At 40.7% G+C, this 20,033-nt stretch overlaps 1 protein-coding gene and 1 long non-coding RNA gene across 3 annotated transcripts in view; one reads left to right on the top strand and one right to left on the bottom strand.

The window, feature by feature from the left end:
* The window catches only part of LOC145503519 (uncharacterized), a 38,821-nt gene extending 20,377 nt beyond the window's left edge, over positions 1-18,444 (top strand). The window contains exons 13-14 of the long non-coding RNA XR_014051526.1: positions 11,079-11,610; positions 17,897-18,444. This is a non-coding gene — a long non-coding RNA (uncharacterized LOC145503519). The remainder of the gene's footprint in view (positions 1-11,078; positions 11,611-17,896) is intronic.
* NFKB1 (nuclear factor kappa B subunit 1) overlaps positions 1-20,033 on the bottom strand; it is a 124,432-nt gene that overhangs the window by 11,112 nt on the left and 93,287 nt on the right. For both annotated transcript variants that reach the window (XM_081483089.1, XM_081483100.1), the window contains exons 11-16: positions 19,801-19,939; positions 13,639-13,782; positions 11,869-11,958; positions 9,728-9,913; positions 8,094-8,235; positions 4,634-4,748 (exon numbers count right to left, since the gene is read on the bottom strand). In XM_081483089.1, the coding sequence (XP_081339215.1) occupies positions 4,634-4,748; positions 8,094-8,235; positions 9,728-9,913; positions 11,869-11,958; positions 13,639-13,782; positions 19,801-19,939 (816 nt within the window). The remainder of the gene's footprint in view (positions 1-4,633; positions 4,749-8,093; positions 8,236-9,727; positions 9,914-11,868; positions 11,959-13,638; positions 13,783-19,800; positions 19,940-20,033) is intronic.

Here is a 20,033-nt window from a genome sequence, read left to right as displayed (position 1 = left end):
CCTGGCTTGAAATGAATCATGTCCTTGAAACTATAGACATTATAGCCATGAGCCTTCCTCTCAAAATAAAAAATAAAAACTGTGTTTAGTAATCAGACATGTCATTTGGGGAGATGGGGAAAGGAAAGAGAATTAGATTGGAAAAAAGACCTGAAATCACATGATACCATTCAGAGATTTAATATTATCTGTAGTTTTAATATAATTTTCATATCATACAAAATCTCTTACCATTAGTAAAAAAAAATTTATTAAGTTTTTTTTTCTATGGTCCCATGGAAGGTTTTCTGTGATATTTTAGGCTTTAGATCTTAAACCCCAGGATTATATCTTAAGTAATTATACAATGTAGGAATCTAGGAACTTTTAATACCATGCTTGCTGGCAGGTGGACTTAGGCAGACATTTTGCAGAGCCAAGTAAACAAATGCCCCAGCAACTCAGTTCCTGCCTGTGTATCTGAGGGACACAAATCCACAAGGGCACATGAGTGAGACTCTTCACTGAAATACTGTCTGTGGAGGTGGGAAGTGAGAAGTTGGCTAAGTGTCAACTGCTGGGAAATAGGTACATAGTAGATCGAAGATGTACACAATAGGATCCTCTTCAGGGGTAGAAACAATGAACTAGTTGTATACACTGGTGCATGGATAAATTCCACAGACAGTGAAGGCAGAGATAGAGTGACACGTTAGCACAAAGCCACCTATGCAACTTAAAAATACATGCATGAAGACCTGTATGAACACACACGAGCGCATGTAAAACTGGCAAAACCCAAATAATATCTATGGATTATATCAATTTCCTGGCTTTGATAGTGGACTAGAGTTATACAAGATGTTATCACTGGGGAAACCAGGCAAAGGGTACAGGCAACCTCCTAGTACATTTTTTGCAACCACCTATGAATCTATAATTAAATTAAAAATTTAAGAAAGTTTTATGCAAAGCAGAAGCAGTATGTATAACATACCATGGACTGCATGTAAGAATATACTTTCCTAACACCATACACAAAAATAAACTCAAATGTAAGGCCAGAAACTATAAAACTCTTAGAGGAAAACATAGGCCAAATACTCTTTGACATAAATCACAGCAAGATCCTCTTTGACCACCTCCCAGAATACTGGAAATAAAAACAAAAATAAACAAGTGGGACCTAATTAAACTTAAAAGCTTTTGCACAGCAAAGGAAACTATAAATAAGATGAAAAGACAACCCTCAGAATGGGAGAAACTAATTGCAAATGAAACAACTGACAAAGGATTAATCTTCAAAATATACAAGCAGCTTATAACAGCTCAATACCAGAAAAACAACCCAATCAAAAAATGGGCAAAAGACCTAAACAGACATTTCTCCAAAGCAGACAGACAGATGGCCAACAAACACATGAAAAGATGCTCAACATCACTCATTATTAGACAAACGCAAATCAAAACTACAATGAGGTACTGCCTCACACTGGTCAGAATGGCCATCATCAAGAAATCTACAAACAATAAATGCTGGAGAGGTTGTGGAGAAAAGGGAACTCTCCTGCACTGTTGCAGGGAATGTAATTGATGCAGCCACTATGGAGACACATGTACTCCAATGTTCACTGCAGCACTATTTACAACAGCTAGGACACAGAAACAGCCTAGGTGTCCAGCAACAGATTAATGGATAAAGAAGTTGTGGTGGACATATACAATGGACTATTACTCAGCCATAAAAAGGAACACATTTGAGTCAGTTCTAGTGAGATGGATGAACCTAGAGCCTGTTGTACAGAGTGAAGGCAGAAAGAGAAAAACAAATATTGTATATTAATGCATACATATGCAATCTAGAACAATGGTAATGATTACCCTATTTGCAGGGCAGGAAGAAACTTAAACAGAGAACAGATTTGTGGACACAGCAGAGGAAGGAGAGGGTGGGACAAATAGAGTAGCATTTAAACATATATATTATCATATGTAAAATAGATGGCTATTGGAAAACTGCTGTATAACAGGGAGCTCCACCTGGTACTCATAGAAGGGTGGGAGGGAGGCTCTAGAGGGAGAGGACATATGTATACTTACGGATGATTCATGCTGTTGTATGTGAGAAACCAACACAACATTGTAAAGCAATTATACTCCAATTAAAAATAAATTTTGAAAAAGTACATTTAAACGTCTATCTACTTTAAAGTATATATGTTTAGGTAGCAAATACCTAGGGAAATACTTATAATTGTTATATTTGGGAGTGGGGGCTGAGAACTTGTATGCTGCTAGGGAGGGTAACTTTGATTCTCTAATGCATATCCTCACGTACTATTTTAAAAACTACGAACATATATATGATAATTAGAAACAAAAAATACATGCACAACCCCCCCACTCATGTTTTATAGGAAGATATGCAAATAAAATTGTTATCAAACACACTAGAGTGGTTGTTTATGTTGCAGGGAGGGGAATGGGAGAAGAGAAAATAGTTGAATAGATTTCAGAAATATTTTCAGAAAAATCTTAACCCTATGTACTTGTATTATTTTGAGTGTGGCTTTCTCTAGAGGGTGGGTGGAAGAGAGATTTGATCATGACAGATGGGCCACAGAAATGTACTAAGATTAGTGAAAGGTATTTTGGGAGCATGTTTCAGACAATTGCCAAATAATCCAAATTACTTAGGGGACTGTATAATTCCCAAGAAGAATAGCTAACAGAAAACCTTTACAACAGAAAAATGAAAGTTAAAATATTAGTGGGTTTCTAGTTCTCAAATAAAAGTCGCCATTGGGTGTGTGTTTGACACCTTAAAGGCCAGCCAGGGGATCCCGAATCCTTGCCCATCAATGAAAACAATGGTAAAGGGGTGCAAGAAGTGGACCTGCATGCCCCCAAGAGTCCCCACGTCAGAAGGCATGGAAGCGTCAAAGGTAGTGGTTTCAGAGTTTTGTCCTCAGCACAGAGGAGAGTCTCAATAGGTGTACCCGAATGATACAGTGAAGAGTTTGGCACATAATAAATCACAACTACTAAGCCTGTTGTGCAGTGTCCTTTGCAGGTCCTATTTATAAACAGAAAAACAATTCCTTGAATCTGACATACAGGCACTGAACTTAAGTACTCTTTGAAAGGAGGACTGAGAAGTGCAAGGTCCCATTTCCAGTTTTATCTGTACACTTGTGATGGTGAAAGGAACAGTCAGTCCTAAAGCCTGAGAGACTCAAACTTTATGGGCCAAGTGACTTTCCAAATACCAGCAACACACAAACTGGTATGAAAATGGGAAGAAGCTATCCTTTAAATATATACCTAAAATTAGACCTCATCCTAGTTATGAGTCAGTGAAGAGTTCCCCAACTTCATTTTCCCTTTGATCTTAAGCATGATGGCCAAAGACGTGGCCTAATGCTTTAATATCCAATGGGAAACTGTTACTTTCCCTTATCAGGAGACACAGATCAACTTGATCTATCTATTCACAGATAAAAATCTACTGGGGGCTACATGTAAACATTTCAGTGCTATTGCTTTTAGGAAATGACTCACAACACTGTTTTAAAAATTGAGAATTGGGACAAGCACCTTTACTGTGTAAATAACTGTACATGGTGGTTGTCTGTACTTGTAGAGGGAGGGATAGGCTTGAGTCAGGCATCTGGGCATACCATGGAGGCCAAGGGGGACTGGGAAGATTCATTTTGAGTCTTGAAGGGAAGGAGAAAACAGAAAAGCTGAGAAGGGCACAATACCAGGAGGCTGTAGAGAAGACTGGTGGGGCTGGGAAAGGCAGCAAGAAGGGAGAATACCAGGGGGAGAGGGAGGTAGCAGACCCTACTCACCTCCTCCCAGTGTGGTCTCTGCCTGGGAGGCTGGCCGGGGTCTGCCGGCTCCCTGCACCAGCATCCCAGCTTTGATTCTGGCACGCTCAATCTCCTTTCCTCACCTGAAATCTGCGTGTACCCACCAGGCAGCCTCACTGAATCTCCAGTTAGCTTTGCTCTCTGAGATACTTGACGACCTCTGTAACAGAGTTCCTCAGCCTGCTTTTAAGTCTACCTAATTTCTGTGTGAATCTGATTTGGGCAAATCTCTTTAGTGTTCCCTGTTTTCTTCACCTTGAACATTATTATTATTTTGTATTTTGAATTTTCTGTTTTTTGAAAGACACTTTTTCCTTCTCAAGCAACCTTTTTAGCTTTCTGTATTCAGACTCAGCACCCTTCATTTGATAACCATTTAATCTAGGTGCTGTCAACATGTTCAGCACACTTTAAAATTCTTGTCAATCACTGGCTTTTCAAACTGAAAAGTTTTTTCAATGCTATTTTTTTCTGGACAGGTATGATGTATTTATCCTGCAGTAGACTGATGGCTTTGACAAGTTTCTGAAGCTTCAAGTTTGCAATCTCTGTGCAGGATGCTGAATTTCATTGTGGGGTAACTGCTATTACACCCATAGATCAAAGGATCTTCATTCATAAAAGAACATTCCTATGTAATGGGCTTTTTGATATTACCTACAAAGACATTTGTTTTATTTTTGCTACTGTTAATATTATGTGCTACTATTAATACACACACAAGCACACGAACACACCTTGGATTTTTCTTCAGTCGTCTCCTTGATATTTCTGCTTACCTGGTAGAGATCATTTCTCATGTTGATAATTTCATCAGAAATCAAGCCAGATGTGACTTCCAGCAGATCTCTCACAAGCTGATCATGAAGGTGGATGATTGCCAAGTGTAAGACACTGGAATAAAAATATAGTGGCAATAATCAGCTAAAGTGTTAATGGAAAAAAAAGAAAACAGGTTCTCACGATAGGATTAGATCTGTAAACTGAATTTGGCTCTCATACCTAGTTTTCTTTGGCGTGCAAATGTCTGCAATCTATGAAACATCCTGAATCCAAGGTGGGTGTGATCTACTGCCTGCTCACTTACAGAGCCTGCTTGGTCTCTGGGGGCTCAGTTCAGACTCCTTGATGTGTAAAGGAGCCTGGACTTTGAGGCAGAGACGTCTCCAAGTTCAAATCCTAGCCCTGCCTCTGTGCTATGGTTTCAGGGCATATTCTCCTCTAATTTTTCCCTGACTTACCTGGACACACAGATGATATGAGTTAAATGCCTGAACTAGGATTTGTTCAGAAAAATGTCTTTATCTCACCTAGCCCTGCCACCTCTTCCAAAATACAAGGTGGTGGCTTTTTAAGATCTTCCTACATCCCAAGAGGGGAGAGTGGAGTTAAGCTCTTAACTACAGGAAGAAGACTTGAAGCAAACCTCTGGAGGAACAGTGTTACTGTATTTCTCCCCTGAATTCTTGCCTCTGCCTGGAATGGTTTTGCTCCTCTTGTCTGCCTCAACAGCACCTCTTTATCCTTCATGCTCCAGTCCAAAACTTACATCCTTGGAGAAGACTTTCTCAGTTTCCAAGGCAGAGCAAGCTATCCTCTTCTTAAGTTTCCTGCTTGGTTGAGCAACTACAGTTTTCTGTACGTCCTCTCTCTCTGTCTTCTGAGCCTCTTGGAGGCTGGTTCTCCCTGGGTCAGCCTTACAGCCCTGGCACACAATTTAGGCACTAAAATAAGGATGACTGAACAAACTGAGGGCTTACAGTAATGAGGCTGAAAATATTGGCAGGTGCCAAGCATCACTCCTAGGAACAAAATTTTTTTAATTGTTAAAAAAATTTACTATTAAAATTAATTGGAAATGACACAAGACCAATAAAAAATGGCTACTATTTGTTTAGATCTTTTAATACCAGACTGCACTAAGCATTTGACATACATTATCATATTAATCATAGTCTTACAAGGTAGGTAATATTAACCTTACTTTTGGTGATGAAACTGAGACTTATGGGTGTAAGAGAACTCAATCCAGGGCATATATTAAGTCCGTGACTGTCTTGCACCAAAGCCTTCCCTTAATTCCTTAAGGTCTCCTGCTTCAGGGGCACATGTGCGCTGCTCTGTGGAGTGGCGGTGAACATCCAGGAGGATGAACCCTCCGAGGTATGGACAGATCATGATGCAGAGCACACCCAGGGGATCGCACGGTGGCAGTACATATGGGATCTGAGGCATAGGCTGCATTTTTCTCTAAACATAGCAGGTGTCATTTTACTCAGGCCACTTTCTTGGCAATAGCAAATGTATATTACCTGGGATTAGCACTGACATAGGAGAGCCTGAAAAACTAAACTGTGGCATCATTATTTGAGAGAGATTTTTAAATGACTTATCTCAGGGTTTCAGTACTGTCTTTTGAAACCTAGGACTGAAAGAAGACTGATGAAAAGGTCCTGAAGTCTGATGCAGACGTGATGTACGTATACCAAGAAAAAGGTCGTACTTCAAAAACTGCCTAAAAATTTCCATGTGTAGCTCAGCATTTCATAGCAGAAGTACATTCCCCCTCCCCCATAAATTTTCACACCCTCATGGGAATTTCCCCAGTAACAAAAGTTTTTATTATTTTTTTAAATTGTATTTTCTGTGATGACTAATGGCCACAGGATTCAGATTAATAGCCGAATACAATAAGCTCAGTGAAAACAAGGGATCTGAGCTGTGAAGGCTCAAAGCTATTCCCGTCTGCATTCTTATGAGGACTCTTCTTTGGTCTCCCCCAGTCTCACCTCTATGGCTTCCAGCTGCAGGGATTCCGAGGGAGGGCGTGCTTGCGTGAGAATATTTGGGGACCTGGGAGGGGACTCGAAGGATTCACTTTCTGCCTGGGCAGGGAAGGCTCCCTTCCCCAGCCTCTCCATATATATCCAGGTCCTCACATATGTTCATACCTTCCCCTCAATGCCCCCATTTGAGTGCGTGTGCCTGTATCCCTTTCCACAATCCTCCCTTCAGACACCCGCGGTCCCTTTCTAACTTAACATGCGCTCACCTTTCTTAGGCTCATCAGCTGGTCCCTAAGAATGTCATCTGAAATATGGCTGTCCTGTCCTGGTTAACTGCTTTCTCTTGTGGTTATAAGCTATTGAATGCGAACTGGATTATTTAACCCTGTAAAACACGTTCTGCTGTTGATGACATTACACAAAGACGGCTGTGCTGGTTCCTCCCATACTGTATAACAAGGCAAGTGGTTACACCACATCCTTGGTTACACTGCAAGGAATGAGAACAAAGGTCTCTCTTTGAAACCTCAAGGTTGGCACTTTCCTAAAGCATTTGGTTCAGTGTTTAAACTAGATTTAAGACACAGCACCCAAGAGCTCTTCCAGAGAGAAGGATTTGTCAGTGTTGATGCTATTTTGGGGAAGGTTTTGAGCAAACCACTTGACTTGGATTTGAGAGCTGCTGTCGCTTGCTATTTTTATAGGCTTTTGAGATTATTTTAGAAGTCTCAGTGAAAGGATGAGGAGACCTGTTTTAGAAAGAAGCCAGGTGTCCTTGCACATATGAGCCCTCCTATAACACCAGAAGTGGGAAGCACAGTGGTGGAATGGTAGACTCCCACATCACGTGGGTGAGAGCAGTCAGAAGAGTCTGGTCCAGTCACAGACTGGTGACCATTAACACAGGCAGCAGAGAAGGAACTGTTAACTGGGAGAGAATGACGATGGCCTCTTAATCATTTTGTCATTGTTGCTCTGTCTCTATTGGGCTTTTCCTGGAGATTACTGTTATCACAGGTATGCAGTTGGGATAATAAGCACTTTAGACCTTTGGTAAGACCAAACTTTATTACATTATTCCAATAAACAAAGTAAATATTATTATTCCAATAAACAAATGTTTATTAGATATTATTCTAAATCTTATTCCAACAAATGAAGCAGGGCTTTTCAAAAAGTACCATTCTCCACACACATCTTAGTTTTCTAACCCAGAGTGTTGTACTCTTAGATGAGTAACCGGATATTTTAGAACTCAACAGGTGGGAATCACAGGACAGAGAAGCAGATCACACCACTCAGCCTTACTGATGCATTCTTTTTCTTGAGGAAAAGCTTCAGTTGCAGGATCCAGTGACTTTAATCAATTTGTCTCATCTCTAGCCAGCATGCACACAATTCTTTTCTCTCTTTGCCCCTTTAAAACACCTTGTTTACAAAAGTCCTGACTTACCTGTCCCCGTTCTCATCCTGTACAGCAGTGAGATGGCGCTGGACGGCCAGCAGCATCTTCACATCTCCTGTCACTGCGTAGTCAAAGAGGGCGTTGGCGTGCTGCTTGGCCAGCTGCATAGCCTTCTCCAGAAAGAGGTTATCTGCAAGGCAATGATCACAGTCACAGTCGAGTTTCCTGTACTTGCTCTACAGGAATGGCATGCTTGAGGCCAACACTGTCAGCATCAGCATTCTGAGACTCTGAGACACAATCGATTTAGTGGAAAATGCTCCTTTCAGGGGCTTCCCCGGTAGTGCGAGTGGTAGAATCCACCTGCCAACCCCAGGAGACACAAGTTCGATCCCTTGGCCAGGAAGATTCCCTGAAGTGGAAATGGCTATCCACTCCAGTACTTCTTCCTGGAGAATCCCATGGGCAGAGGAGCCAGGCAGGCTACAGTCCATGGGATTGCAAAGAGTCGGATGAGACTGAGCGAGCACGTGCACACACACACTTTTCAGTGCTTTTGGATTGTGTTCACTGCAAAAAGCACAAGTGGGTGTTGGCTCACTGACAAATACAGAGGTTGATCTTAAAAAACCTGTCTACAATTTTTTTGGGGAAAAGAAATTCAAAAATGTCTGCTATTTTAAGAGAATAATCAATCTCCAAATAATGCTCACTGGATTTTGCCACAATTGTAAATAATCAATCTCTTGGGGAAATAATCCTTCACTGGAATCTTAAGTGACTCTCTTGTTGGGCAGGAAGTGTCAAAAATCAGTCTCTGCCACAGACAGACAGACTCTCTATGAGCCACTGGTGTTTCTGTGTTAGGTCTTTATTTTTATCGTCTGTGACTTTGTTTTATTAATTTTTACTGGGGTATAGTTGCTTTACAGCCATTGGTGTTCTTGTAAACTTTGCTTCCTGAAGGTCAGTGGGAGGAAACTTGTGGCTTGCAGGCCAAATTTTGTATGTGGCCTGTTTTTTATGGCCCCCTATCTAAGCATGGTGCGTACATTTATTTAAAAAAAAAAAGAACATGCAACAGAAACCTATGTAGCCCCCAATTCTACTTATTTACTATCTTTCTCTTGCAGAAAAAGTCTTCCAAGCATAATCTGGGATGACCTAGACTCTTGACACATACTCTAATGGGTACTGGTTCCAAATATGCACTGTCCCCCTAATCCTAATTCTCCAAAGAAGGCAGTGTCATAAAGGGAAAAATTCTTATTTTCAGGCAAAGTTCCACCTCAGTGTGACAGTCAAGCTACAGTCAGAGAAGGGAGACTGTCAAAATTATGCAAACTGCTCTCTGTTGTCTGTGGTGGAAATGATTTAGATTATCTCTCCTGATACCCTAAAATTGCATGACATGACTGGAGAAGCATATGTAAATGTCTGTACTTTATAGTCAGAGATAACACTGGGCAAATGGAAACCCCAGAGTGAATAAAATGACCCGGCACAGGCTTTTCAAAAGGCATACAGGGCTCCGAAGAGCACACGGAACCAGATGTGGATGTGTCATCTTTAGTCTTTAGGTCAACAAGATAAACCTGTTTTCTGGAAACAGGTTCTCCACCCAGACCTGACCCAGCCCTCCCCAGCCAGTACCGCGCGGTCCTCCATCCTGCACGGCTCACCCTGGAAGCTGCAGTTCTCTTCTTTTACTCCTACTGAGCATGTCAGGTTAGCTTCAGTGCCCCCCTTGCAGGATTCTCCCTCTTGTTCTGTGGTTTCTGTTACTTGCTCGGAGAGATTTACAACCTCTCTGTCATCACTCTTGCCACAACTTTCAGGGTCATTTTTAGATGGGGTGTCTATGATTCCTAAAATAAAAGCCAAAAAAAAAAAAAAAATCAGCCTTTTCTCAGTAAAATCTATTCAGTTATAATTCACTGTTTCAGCAAAGGTCAGCTAAAGGTGGAGGCAGGTTTACTGCAAAGGGAAAAGAAAAACAGTTAATTTAAAATTCCTTTTAAAATGATCCGTTTACCAGAATATGTTAACATCTACAATTTCACTGTTAATGTTATTTTCTATTGAAGTTGTGGGACCTAGGGAGCTATCTGTTCTTTTTGTTTATTTTCATTCTTACTTTCCTGAAGAAAGAAACTTTGTATAGCTTTCAGTGCAAAGACTTCAGAGCCATTCTTTGTATTATACTTGGTTGCCTCTTGGCTGTATAACTTCTGAGTGCAAATCATTGAACTCTTTAACACAGTATTGCAGAGATTAAATCATAATGGGTAAAAATTGTTTAAAAAATGGTCATAAGTAACCCATTTTGAAGTTATTTTAAAGTCACTTCCAGAAAACTTTGTTTAAATTGAGGTGTAATTGACATTAACATTGTAATAATTTTAGGTATACAATATAATGACTCAATATTTGTATATGTTACAAAATGATCATTACAATAAGTCTAGTTTAACATCTATGAGCGTATAGAGTTACAAATTCTTTTCTTGTGATGAGAACTTTAAGAGCTTAAAAAACATATTTTTACATTTCTAAAAACGTACATCTTATCCTGTTTATTTGGAAAGGAGGAAAATGAAGTAAAGCTCTTCTAGGAATTACAAGAAAGTGGCATATTAAAAATTCTTGAAAGCAGAGCAGCTATTTTTCCCCCTCAGTGCTCAAGCAAACTGTGAAGATGTGGTCTGAATTCACATTCTTCACTGTGGGAGCTATCCTGTGCAGTTTCTGATCATCCTCATTCAGGTCCTACTACACTATCTGACAGCTACTATGAGAGCACTGAGGTTTTAAGGCAGAACTGGTTCAAATTCTGGTTCTGCCGCTAACAAATATGTACCTTCAGTGAGTAAATGGTCATCTGTGAACCTTGATGTGCTCTCTCTATAAAATGGAGAAACTAATATTTTCCTTACAGTGGAATCAAGAAGATGATTAAAACATGTAAAAGCATCTGACATGAAACAGGTGTTGAACACATGAGAAGACCTTTTTGTATTCTTTTTTCAATAGGTACACTGGAATTGTACATCGAAGAATTGATGCCTTTGATCTATCATGCTGGAGAAGACTCCTGACATTCTCTTGGACTGCAAGGAGATCAACCAGTCAATCTTAAGGGAAATCAACCCTGAATACTTGTTGGAAGGACGGATGATGAAATTGAAACTTCAGTATTTTGGTCATCTGATGCAAACATCCGACTCATTGGAAAAGGCCCTGATGCTGGGAAAGATTGAGGGCAGAAGAGGGTGTCAGAGGATGTGATGGCTGGATGGTATCACCAATGCAATGGATATGAACTTGGGCAAATTTTGGGAGATGGTGAGGGACAGGGAGGCCTGGTGTGCTGCAGTTCATGGGGTCGCAAAGAGTCAGACACGACTGGGCGAATGAACAGCAACAACACTGGGATGGACATGTAATGTGAAGCATGAACACATGAACAGCTGCTAATTAGAGGGTACATTTGATGAGAAAAGACCATCCCTATAAAATTCTAAATGTCTTCAAAAGTGTAGTATTTGATAAAAAAAGAGAATAGGTAAGTTTGGTGACTTTATGTTTGAACAGTAAGTCTCTTTACGCTCCTTTCTAATGTTCTTTTCTTTCCCCTGTTCATGCCACGTACAAAGTAAATATATAAATATAAATACAGCATCAGGACTAGAATTCCTGCTCTCCACAGGAAATAACAGTTTTGGGGAAAGAAGTTACTGTCTTAATTTCTTTGCATTTATCCATTTTTTTCAAGATAATGTTGTGTAAGTAATGACTGGAAAAAAAAAAAAGTGCTACTTACCATGCTTCATCCCAGCATTAGATTTAGTGGTTCCAGGATGGAAGGTAATTCCACCATACGCGGGGAATCCATAGTGGGGGAAGCCATACCCTGAAATGGTAGATGTAACAAATGAAACCTCATGACGATTTATAAACAAAAAGGCTCAGCAAACCTTCGTGTCCCTCCGTCAGGCGAGCACAGGCTTCGGTGTGCCTGACACGTTGCTTCCGTTGTGAGTTAGTAAGATGCATCATGGGCAGTCGTGGGATCATGAACATTCCATTCTGGCAAGGCTGACAGTTTGGCCACTTGGGCAGAAGCCAGGCTCTGGGCAGTGTGCAGGAGTTCATATTTGAGGTCTCCCACTCCCTCATGGTGGGGAGAGCCTAATGATGAGGGGCTACCACCCAGACTCAGACTGGCTGACACAGAAGACAGTGAACTAACCTCTGGAGAGAAAAAACTGAACCAAACAACTGTTTGGTTTCTGATTCCTCAACAGAAACACGCCCCCACTGGTCACTCTCATGCATTTTTTGGTGGAGGCATAAGCTGGTAAAACTCTTTGGGGTAGCAGTGGGTATCAGTCATACTCTGTGACATAGTAATTTCACTTCAAAGAATTTAATTTACAGAAATAAACTGGAATAAAAGAAAAGCAATGTGGATAGAGGAGTTCAGTGCATTTTATATAAAAAAAATAGGAAACAATATTCAAGTAAGTTATACTATGGTTTGTTCACTTGATGAAATATTATCAATCATTAAAATGATGCTTAAAAATTATGCTCATGTAAAATTTATATAACCATGGAGAATGCTTATGTTAAACTGTTAGGAAAAAACAGCATACATAACTCTACACACAATCATGTGAGAATAATGAATAGGTCATATGACTAAATGGATTAAAATAATATATACAATGAGGAACACAGCTGTGCTTGGAGAAATGTATAATATATATTATAATGTATACACAAAATTAAATAGCTAATCTATGATGGCAGGATTTTATGTATTTTCAACTTTTCTATAGTATAGCATAAATATAAAATGAAACCTTTTCAACGTTTCCAAAGAATACCAAGACAACTGTATCTGCCTTCTCTGTCCCCCCGCAAAAAAACGAGGTGGTAATATACCAAAATGTTAAGAGGTATTCTTTGGATAACTGACTTCATGACTTTTTCTTCTTACAGTTTTTGTATTATCTATCTACATATTCACAAAGAGTTGGACATGACTCAGCCACTGAACTGAACTGAACTGATCTACATATTATAAATTGAACATGTGTTTCTTTGAAAAAAGTTTACTGGGAAATTTTTCTTTTTTTGCCATGCTGCACTGCATGCAGGATTTTACTCCGACCAGGGCTCAAACCCATGCCTCCTGCAGGGGGAGCATGGAGTCTCAACCACTGGACTGCCAGGGAAGTCCTGGGAAATTTTAATACATCATGTTCAATGGATTTCCCTGGTGGTTCAGCAATAAAGGAATCTGCCTGCCAATGCAGGAGACATGGGTTCAATCCCTGGGTTGGGAAGATCCCCTGGAGAAGGAAATGGCAACCCACTCCAGTATTCTTGCCTGGAGAATCCCATGGACAGAGGAGCCTTGTGGGCCACAGTCCATAGGATCATAAAAGAGTCGGACACGACTTAGACCCTAAACAATAACAACAATCATGTTTAATAATATCACAACTACTCAATGCGTAGACAAGGAAATCTAGGAGAAGGAAATACACCCTCTTAGATGTGAAAGAACAGCCTTGGTTCATACCTGGGCCGGCACTGCCAGCACCCCCACCTCCACCACCGCTGCCAAACATGCCCCCGCCTCCAGCTCCAGCACCGCTACCACCGCCAAAACTGTCAGAGAAATTGGGCATGAGCTTCTGTCGTTTCCTTTGCACTTCCTCTTTATCTGTATTTAAAGGAAGAGAAACCAAAGGAGAAGAGATTGATTCAGTTCCACTACTAGCCACAGAAAGAATATTGATTCTGATGGTATTTTTAAACATTTTAAAGGGAAACAAAACACCCAAGGAGGAAGAGATGCCAAATTTCAAGAAGCATTATATTTATTCCAATGAATACAAAGACCAAGAACTAGCCTCAGAGAGACCACAGAACAGTATACACCCAATTCTCTCTGGAATAGATAAAGTGCCCCATGTCATTCAAGTTAGTGAGACACCAGACTGCCCATCAAAGATGAAGATACTGAAAAAAGTGAATGAGAAAAACATTACTGAGCATTTTCACATGGTCATACAAAATAACTGTTACTAATCAGCTAACATTTATTATGCATCTACAGTGAGCTAACTGCTGTGGATAAAGAGAAGTATGACATCACGTCCTTGCTGTCAAGAACCCTCCAGTATAATTTTAAGGTTTAGGGGAAAGACAGAGAGGACACGATAATACGATGTATGTTAAATTCATGGTGCCAATGAGGGTTCCAGGAGTTTATGGAAGACTTCGAGGGAGTACCCATGAGCTGGAAATTCAGGAAAGGCTTCCAGAATCAACCTTCCATTAGGAGGGGGCGCAAAGGGAAGATGCTCTGGCAAGGGGATACAGAGAGAAAGAAACAAAGGAACCAATGTATGCTGCATGCTTATGAAAACAGCAGGGCATCAGTTTAGCTTAAGTGGAAGTTTTCTATAAGGAACTGGTGAGAATCAGGGCTGAATGGGACCACACTGTCAAGCACCTGGACTGTGAACCAAAGGGATTTAATTTACAGGCAGGAGAGCCATGCATTGTTTCTGAACTGGGGATGCTGTGTACAGGTTGGTGTTTTAGGAAGATCAGTTTGTCACTGGTGCACAGGTGAGAAGCAGAGACAGCACAGACAGAAAGTGACAGAAGCTGCTCCTTGGTGGTCACCATGAGAATAAAAATGGGTGGGTCCCAGAAAGACAACAAGAGAGGGGTCTGTAGCCATTGGTGACTTATGAAATATGTGAGGCTAAAAAGTGTAAGACCACTGCTTGACTAAAATACAGTGATGCCCGCAGAGATTTTTGACTGTCCAGGTCTAGATACTATTTAGACCTTTCCCCCTCATTCCTTATGTGACTGCTCTGTTTTTCTTTCGCTTCCCACCCGCCCTGTGGCCCTCTGAGTTCTGCCAGCACCTTTGTGGTCTCTTGTTGCATTCTTGTTTCTTCTTTCTGTTTCCCTTTCTTTACCTTCTCTGATTTTCCCACCATACATTTTTTTTCTCCCTTCTTTCTTTTGAAACAAAGGAGTGAAAGAAGCTTTTTGGGTTTGGTTTAATAGGGTATTCTTTTTTTTTTTTCAATCAGCAGCGCAATACTTAACAATTGTCCTATTTCTGGTTCTTCAGGTCCGTTCTGGTCATTGTTTACGTTCAGAAAGATCTTCAAAATTTCTAATTCTGTGGTTGTTTCAGCCGTCTCAGGGCTAGGAAGAATGCTGTTGTTTACTGATTATCTCGTGAACATCTAGGGGCAGTTGAAAGATGAAGCAGGGGAAAGTAGGGTAGCGAAGTACACTTAAAAAATCATCTTTTAAAAACAAATCCTGTCCAGACTCAGGAAAACAAAAGCCAGCATGGGTCAACTTTGACGAAAACAGGCTCCCACTAGAAAAGGGTGACTTCAAAGCGGAGAAACTTGAACAATTTCCTTATCAAAAGGTTTTGGACAGATTTACAAGATTTCTCCATAGAGAAATTTGTATCATGACTAACAGTCATAATTATTATTCATCCTATAAACTGTTGATCTTACATGAGATATTAGTTCATCAGTAACATGAAATACAAGAGCAAACCAGACAACACATTCATCTTCAGAAATAAATATTATCCATTGACATGCTTTCTAGCAAAGAGATCATTTGGTATTTGCTATGTATTCCTTTTGACTTATAAAACAGGGACATTCACTGGTTACATTCATTGTAAAATGGGAACTTTTAAGAGTCAGTTTTAAAAAATTAACTATCCTACAGTCATTAAGATGTCAATGACAAGAAATAGATACAGTAAACTCCACAACAAGCTTTTTTAAAATAAAAGAACCTGCAGTCTGAATTTCCATGGAATTGAACATGGGGACTTTCACGCTGGGTTCACTCAACCTTGTGGTCTGTTTTTGATGGTGGACCATGGGATGTACTATGAAACATCAACCTATTCTAAAAGGGCTCAAAATAAGCTCTTCTTTACAGAAGAGGAAACTGAAGCTAGGAAGTTAAGGGACTTGTATGAGGTCAGGGCAGAGTGAAGATCAGATATAATGTCTACTGAGCAGTCCATTATGTCATCACTTTTTGGGAAACACTCACATATCTTCACTTCCTTTAATAAAGGATGACTTAAGATAACAGCTTAGTTCACAAAATGTCAATACAACTTTTAGCCTCTACCACCTTTTGCTGTGCATGTGCTTTACAAGTACCTCATTCTTGCTTTCCGGGTTCTAGTTTGCTAGTAAAAAGAGATGTCTGCATTTATCCTGACCATACCTTTCATAATTGAAAGATTACGATTCTAGTTCTTCCTAATCCCCATCTTTTCAGACTGAGAAGTCATTATGGTCTTTCTTTGCTTTTGTACAATGGCTCCTCAACTATCTTCTTCCCTTGCCAACCATCCCTCTCTTGATTATTTTGATTGTTGCCTTGGACCCAACCATCTCCATGACACTTTAATGGGACACAATGTCAGTGGCCATAAAGGATGCAGAGTTCAGGGCTGGATGATTCTCTGCAATAAGAGGAGTATTACATACTGCTTTGTCTAATGTCCTACTTGGTGGCACCCAACAAGTTACTAGTGTTTTGGAGAAGGATGGCAACTTAGTGGGTCAATCAGCAACTTAGATCTCAGATATTTAATAAGCATCTTCTGTGTGACACATATTGTTTGAGATGTAGCAATAAACATGAAAGACCAAATCTGTGATGTCAAGAACATTCTTCCTACTAGAAGTACAAATAAGACAACAGACACATAAATTAATAGGTAAGATAATTTTACATACTGATAAAAATAAGTGAAGAATATAAAACAAGGCAGTGAGATAGGGAGTGACTCCAGGAGCTGGGGGCAGTGGAAGGTATGTTCAGTGACTTCTGAGAAATGAAGACAGTGATTCTTTGGGTTGTATAGTTTGGATTCGTTTCCATACAGTTACTCTGATGCTAAATGGCCTGCCTGATACTTTTCTGGCCAGTCACAGGTCTGGTGTGATTATTTCCCCTTGTGATTATTTCAACCTGGGATTTTATAATCCAGGAGGTTTTATAGACTAAGGTAATTTGTTATCTTCAATAAAACAGTTCTAATCTCACAACAGGGCTTCCCAGGTGGTAGTAGTGGTAAAGAACCTGCCTGCCAATGCAGGAGACACAAGAGATGTGGGGATTGGGTTGGGAAGATCCGCTGGAGGAGGCATGGCAACCCACTCCAGTCTTTTTGCCTGCAGAATCCCATGGACAGGAGAGCCTCACGGGCTACAGTCCATGGGGTCTTAAAGAGTTGAAAACGATGGAAGTGACTTAGACCAGGCACACAGTTTCACAACAACTCAATCCCAGTATGTGTTGGCCATTCTCTCTGTGGAGCTCAACTATTAACTCTTATTTTTCCAGATGGTTCTTTTCATACTATTTGTATGTATGGGGTTTTTAGTCAGTGATAGCCTGGAAGGTAAGTGCTTCTCGCATAGAGGTGAAGTTTTGAACTTTCAGGAGACCCCAACCCAAGACAGCTCCTACTATAACAGAGTAGCAATGAGAGTACTAGTCTGATGTACCCCTGCTGTATCCATGCACAGACATCACTGGGGAAGAGACTCAGGCAGCCTAGAAACCAAGTTCAGCTTTGAGTATTTCTAGGCTCATACATGGGTAGGTAATCTGAGTTGCCTTTAATTAACCAATTATCTGTATTAGAAAAATTGACATTAATTTGAGCATGTTGTAAGAGAAGAAATCTTTTTTTCCCTCAGAAAGTCCAAAAAATTTGCCCTGTTTCTGTTTTGTGTCTACTTTTACAGAAGGATGTTAATCCTAAGCGGGGAAGTGAGGAGAGGTGACCACTCCTGGGGAAGCCAAGTGGGCAGGGCTTGCCATCTCATTTTACACAGAGCTGCTCAGCTTCATACACTGGAATTTCACACAAAATTTCATGTGGAGAGAAAAAAGTCTCCTCTGCTGACAGTGTTTTCAAACCATCAACAAAAGGCACTATGAACCTGACCCATCCGTGGAGAAGTCACAAGCTCAGAAAAGAAACAAGAATGCTCGGAACCATTTTCTAAATGCTCCCGCCACAACATGAATTCTAGGAAAAGCAAGCCCTCTTAGAAGATCAGCCATCACATGCTGCTATCACAGGATCAGGAGGCGTGTGCACTGCTGCTGCGGCACCTTTGCGGGTTCCAACCTTAGCCAGGACCTGGGTGCCTCGTCCCTCCTCACTCTCACTTCCCCCTAGTCCAGGGCCTTCTAATTTTGTTTGTGCCACAGCTTCTTTTGCAGCCTGGATCTCTTCTTAGGATCATAGTTTTCAGTATGTAAAATACAAAATAGGATTACAAAGAAACCCAGTTGTTTTAAAGTACATTTCTAGCCATGGACCTGCAGAGGAGTCAGTGGACTCCAGGTTAACAAATAAATACTTTTGGGGCCTGTTATACTCATTTAGAGAGGATCCTCATGGCTGAATTTCCCATTCTGCACGCTTGGATTCCAGTCCTGTCTTTTGAATGGCCTATTAGGAATCTGCCACAGGAACCTAAAATGCAACATGATTTAAACTGACCTCTGCCTTTGCCCACCCAAATCTACTTCTGCTCCACTGATCCTTCATCAATTCATCCACATCACAATCTTCCCAGGTGAGGATTCCTAGCATCATCTATGACTCCTGATTTTCTCCTTCACGTCTTATCCCAACCAACAGCTGGGTCCTCCTGACATCATCACTGCACTGCCTCGTGGATCTACCTTCTCCTTTCACACCACTGGACTAAGACCTTCACTAACCTCACCCTTTCTTACTTGGATTCTTGCATTATTCTTCTGACTCACTGCTGCCCAGACAGTCTCTTCAGGGTCTATGTAGGGAAGGCAGAGGCATCATTCTAAATCTAAACTGGCCTGGTCCTTCCCCTTTCCAATTTCAAAGCACAATTCTGTAGGCTCCAATCACAGCACCCCAGAGCCTGACCCTGCCTTCCTGCCTTCCTTCAGGAGTCAATCCGGGTGCGCCTTAGCCTCACTTTTCTCTGAACATACACTAACTATTCCTAAGCCAGGGAAACCCTTTCCTTCTCTGTGGCACACTCAACTACCAAAAGACGTGCCCAACTTTCAAGACCTTGAAGCAGCTTTCTTCATGTGGCTTCTTTAGAATCTAGGGTTCCCTCTCCTTGGCACTATCCTATGTTTTCGTGGCTGTTTTACTTTTGGAATTACCAAAATAATAATTTTCATTATAACAATTTAAGGAGACTATTTTCTCTCCTTCTTGATGCATCCTTTGTGAGCAATAGAATGCTGCCTTACCATTTTTATAGCTCTGCATTGCATGGTGGCTGAGTCTTCTGTTCAACTGCCTGAGTCCAGTGGCTGATTCTCCTATACAGCAAGCCTTATGTTTTCATCTCAACTGCCTGACCCCCGAGTTATTCAATAAATCATAGATTCTCAAATTCAAAGAGAAATTTTATATGCTTAACCTCATATAAAACTCGGTGGAAATAACATTATTTTAAAAGGCTAGACTTAATTCTATGACCCTAAAATCATATATTACTTCTTTCTTCTCTAAAAAGAAGTACCATGGACCCACAGACCAGTTACTAGCAGGCTGTTCAAAGGAGGGGACTGCCTGACCTTTTCTCAACAGCCTGTCCTCTTGTTGGAACAAGTACAAGTGTTTAAATAACCGAGTTACCTTTGATTTCAGGATAGTAGAGGAAAGGTTTTGGTTCGCTAGTTTCCAAATCAGATTTCCTCCGAAGCTGGACGAACACAGAGGCTGGTTTTGTAATGTTGACATCTTTATACTTTGGAGTTTTGAAGACAATGGCAAACTGCAGGATACAAAAATCCAAATGTTGGAGTAGGACTACATTTCTCTTACAGCAGTGGTACTCATTAAACACATTCGTTATGCCTAATGCTTAG

The sequence above is a fragment of the Giraffa tippelskirchi genome, chromosome 1 (genome assembly GCF_054371585.1).
Source record: "Giraffa tippelskirchi isolate mGirTip1 chromosome 1, T2T-mGirTip1v1.2.pri, whole genome shotgun sequence".
In the NCBI taxonomy this organism is placed as follows: domain Eukaryota; kingdom Metazoa; phylum Chordata; class Mammalia; order Artiodactyla; family Giraffidae; genus Giraffa; species Giraffa tippelskirchi.
Note: the sequence above shows the minus strand (reverse complement) of the source record. Positions and strands in the feature narration are given on the sequence as shown.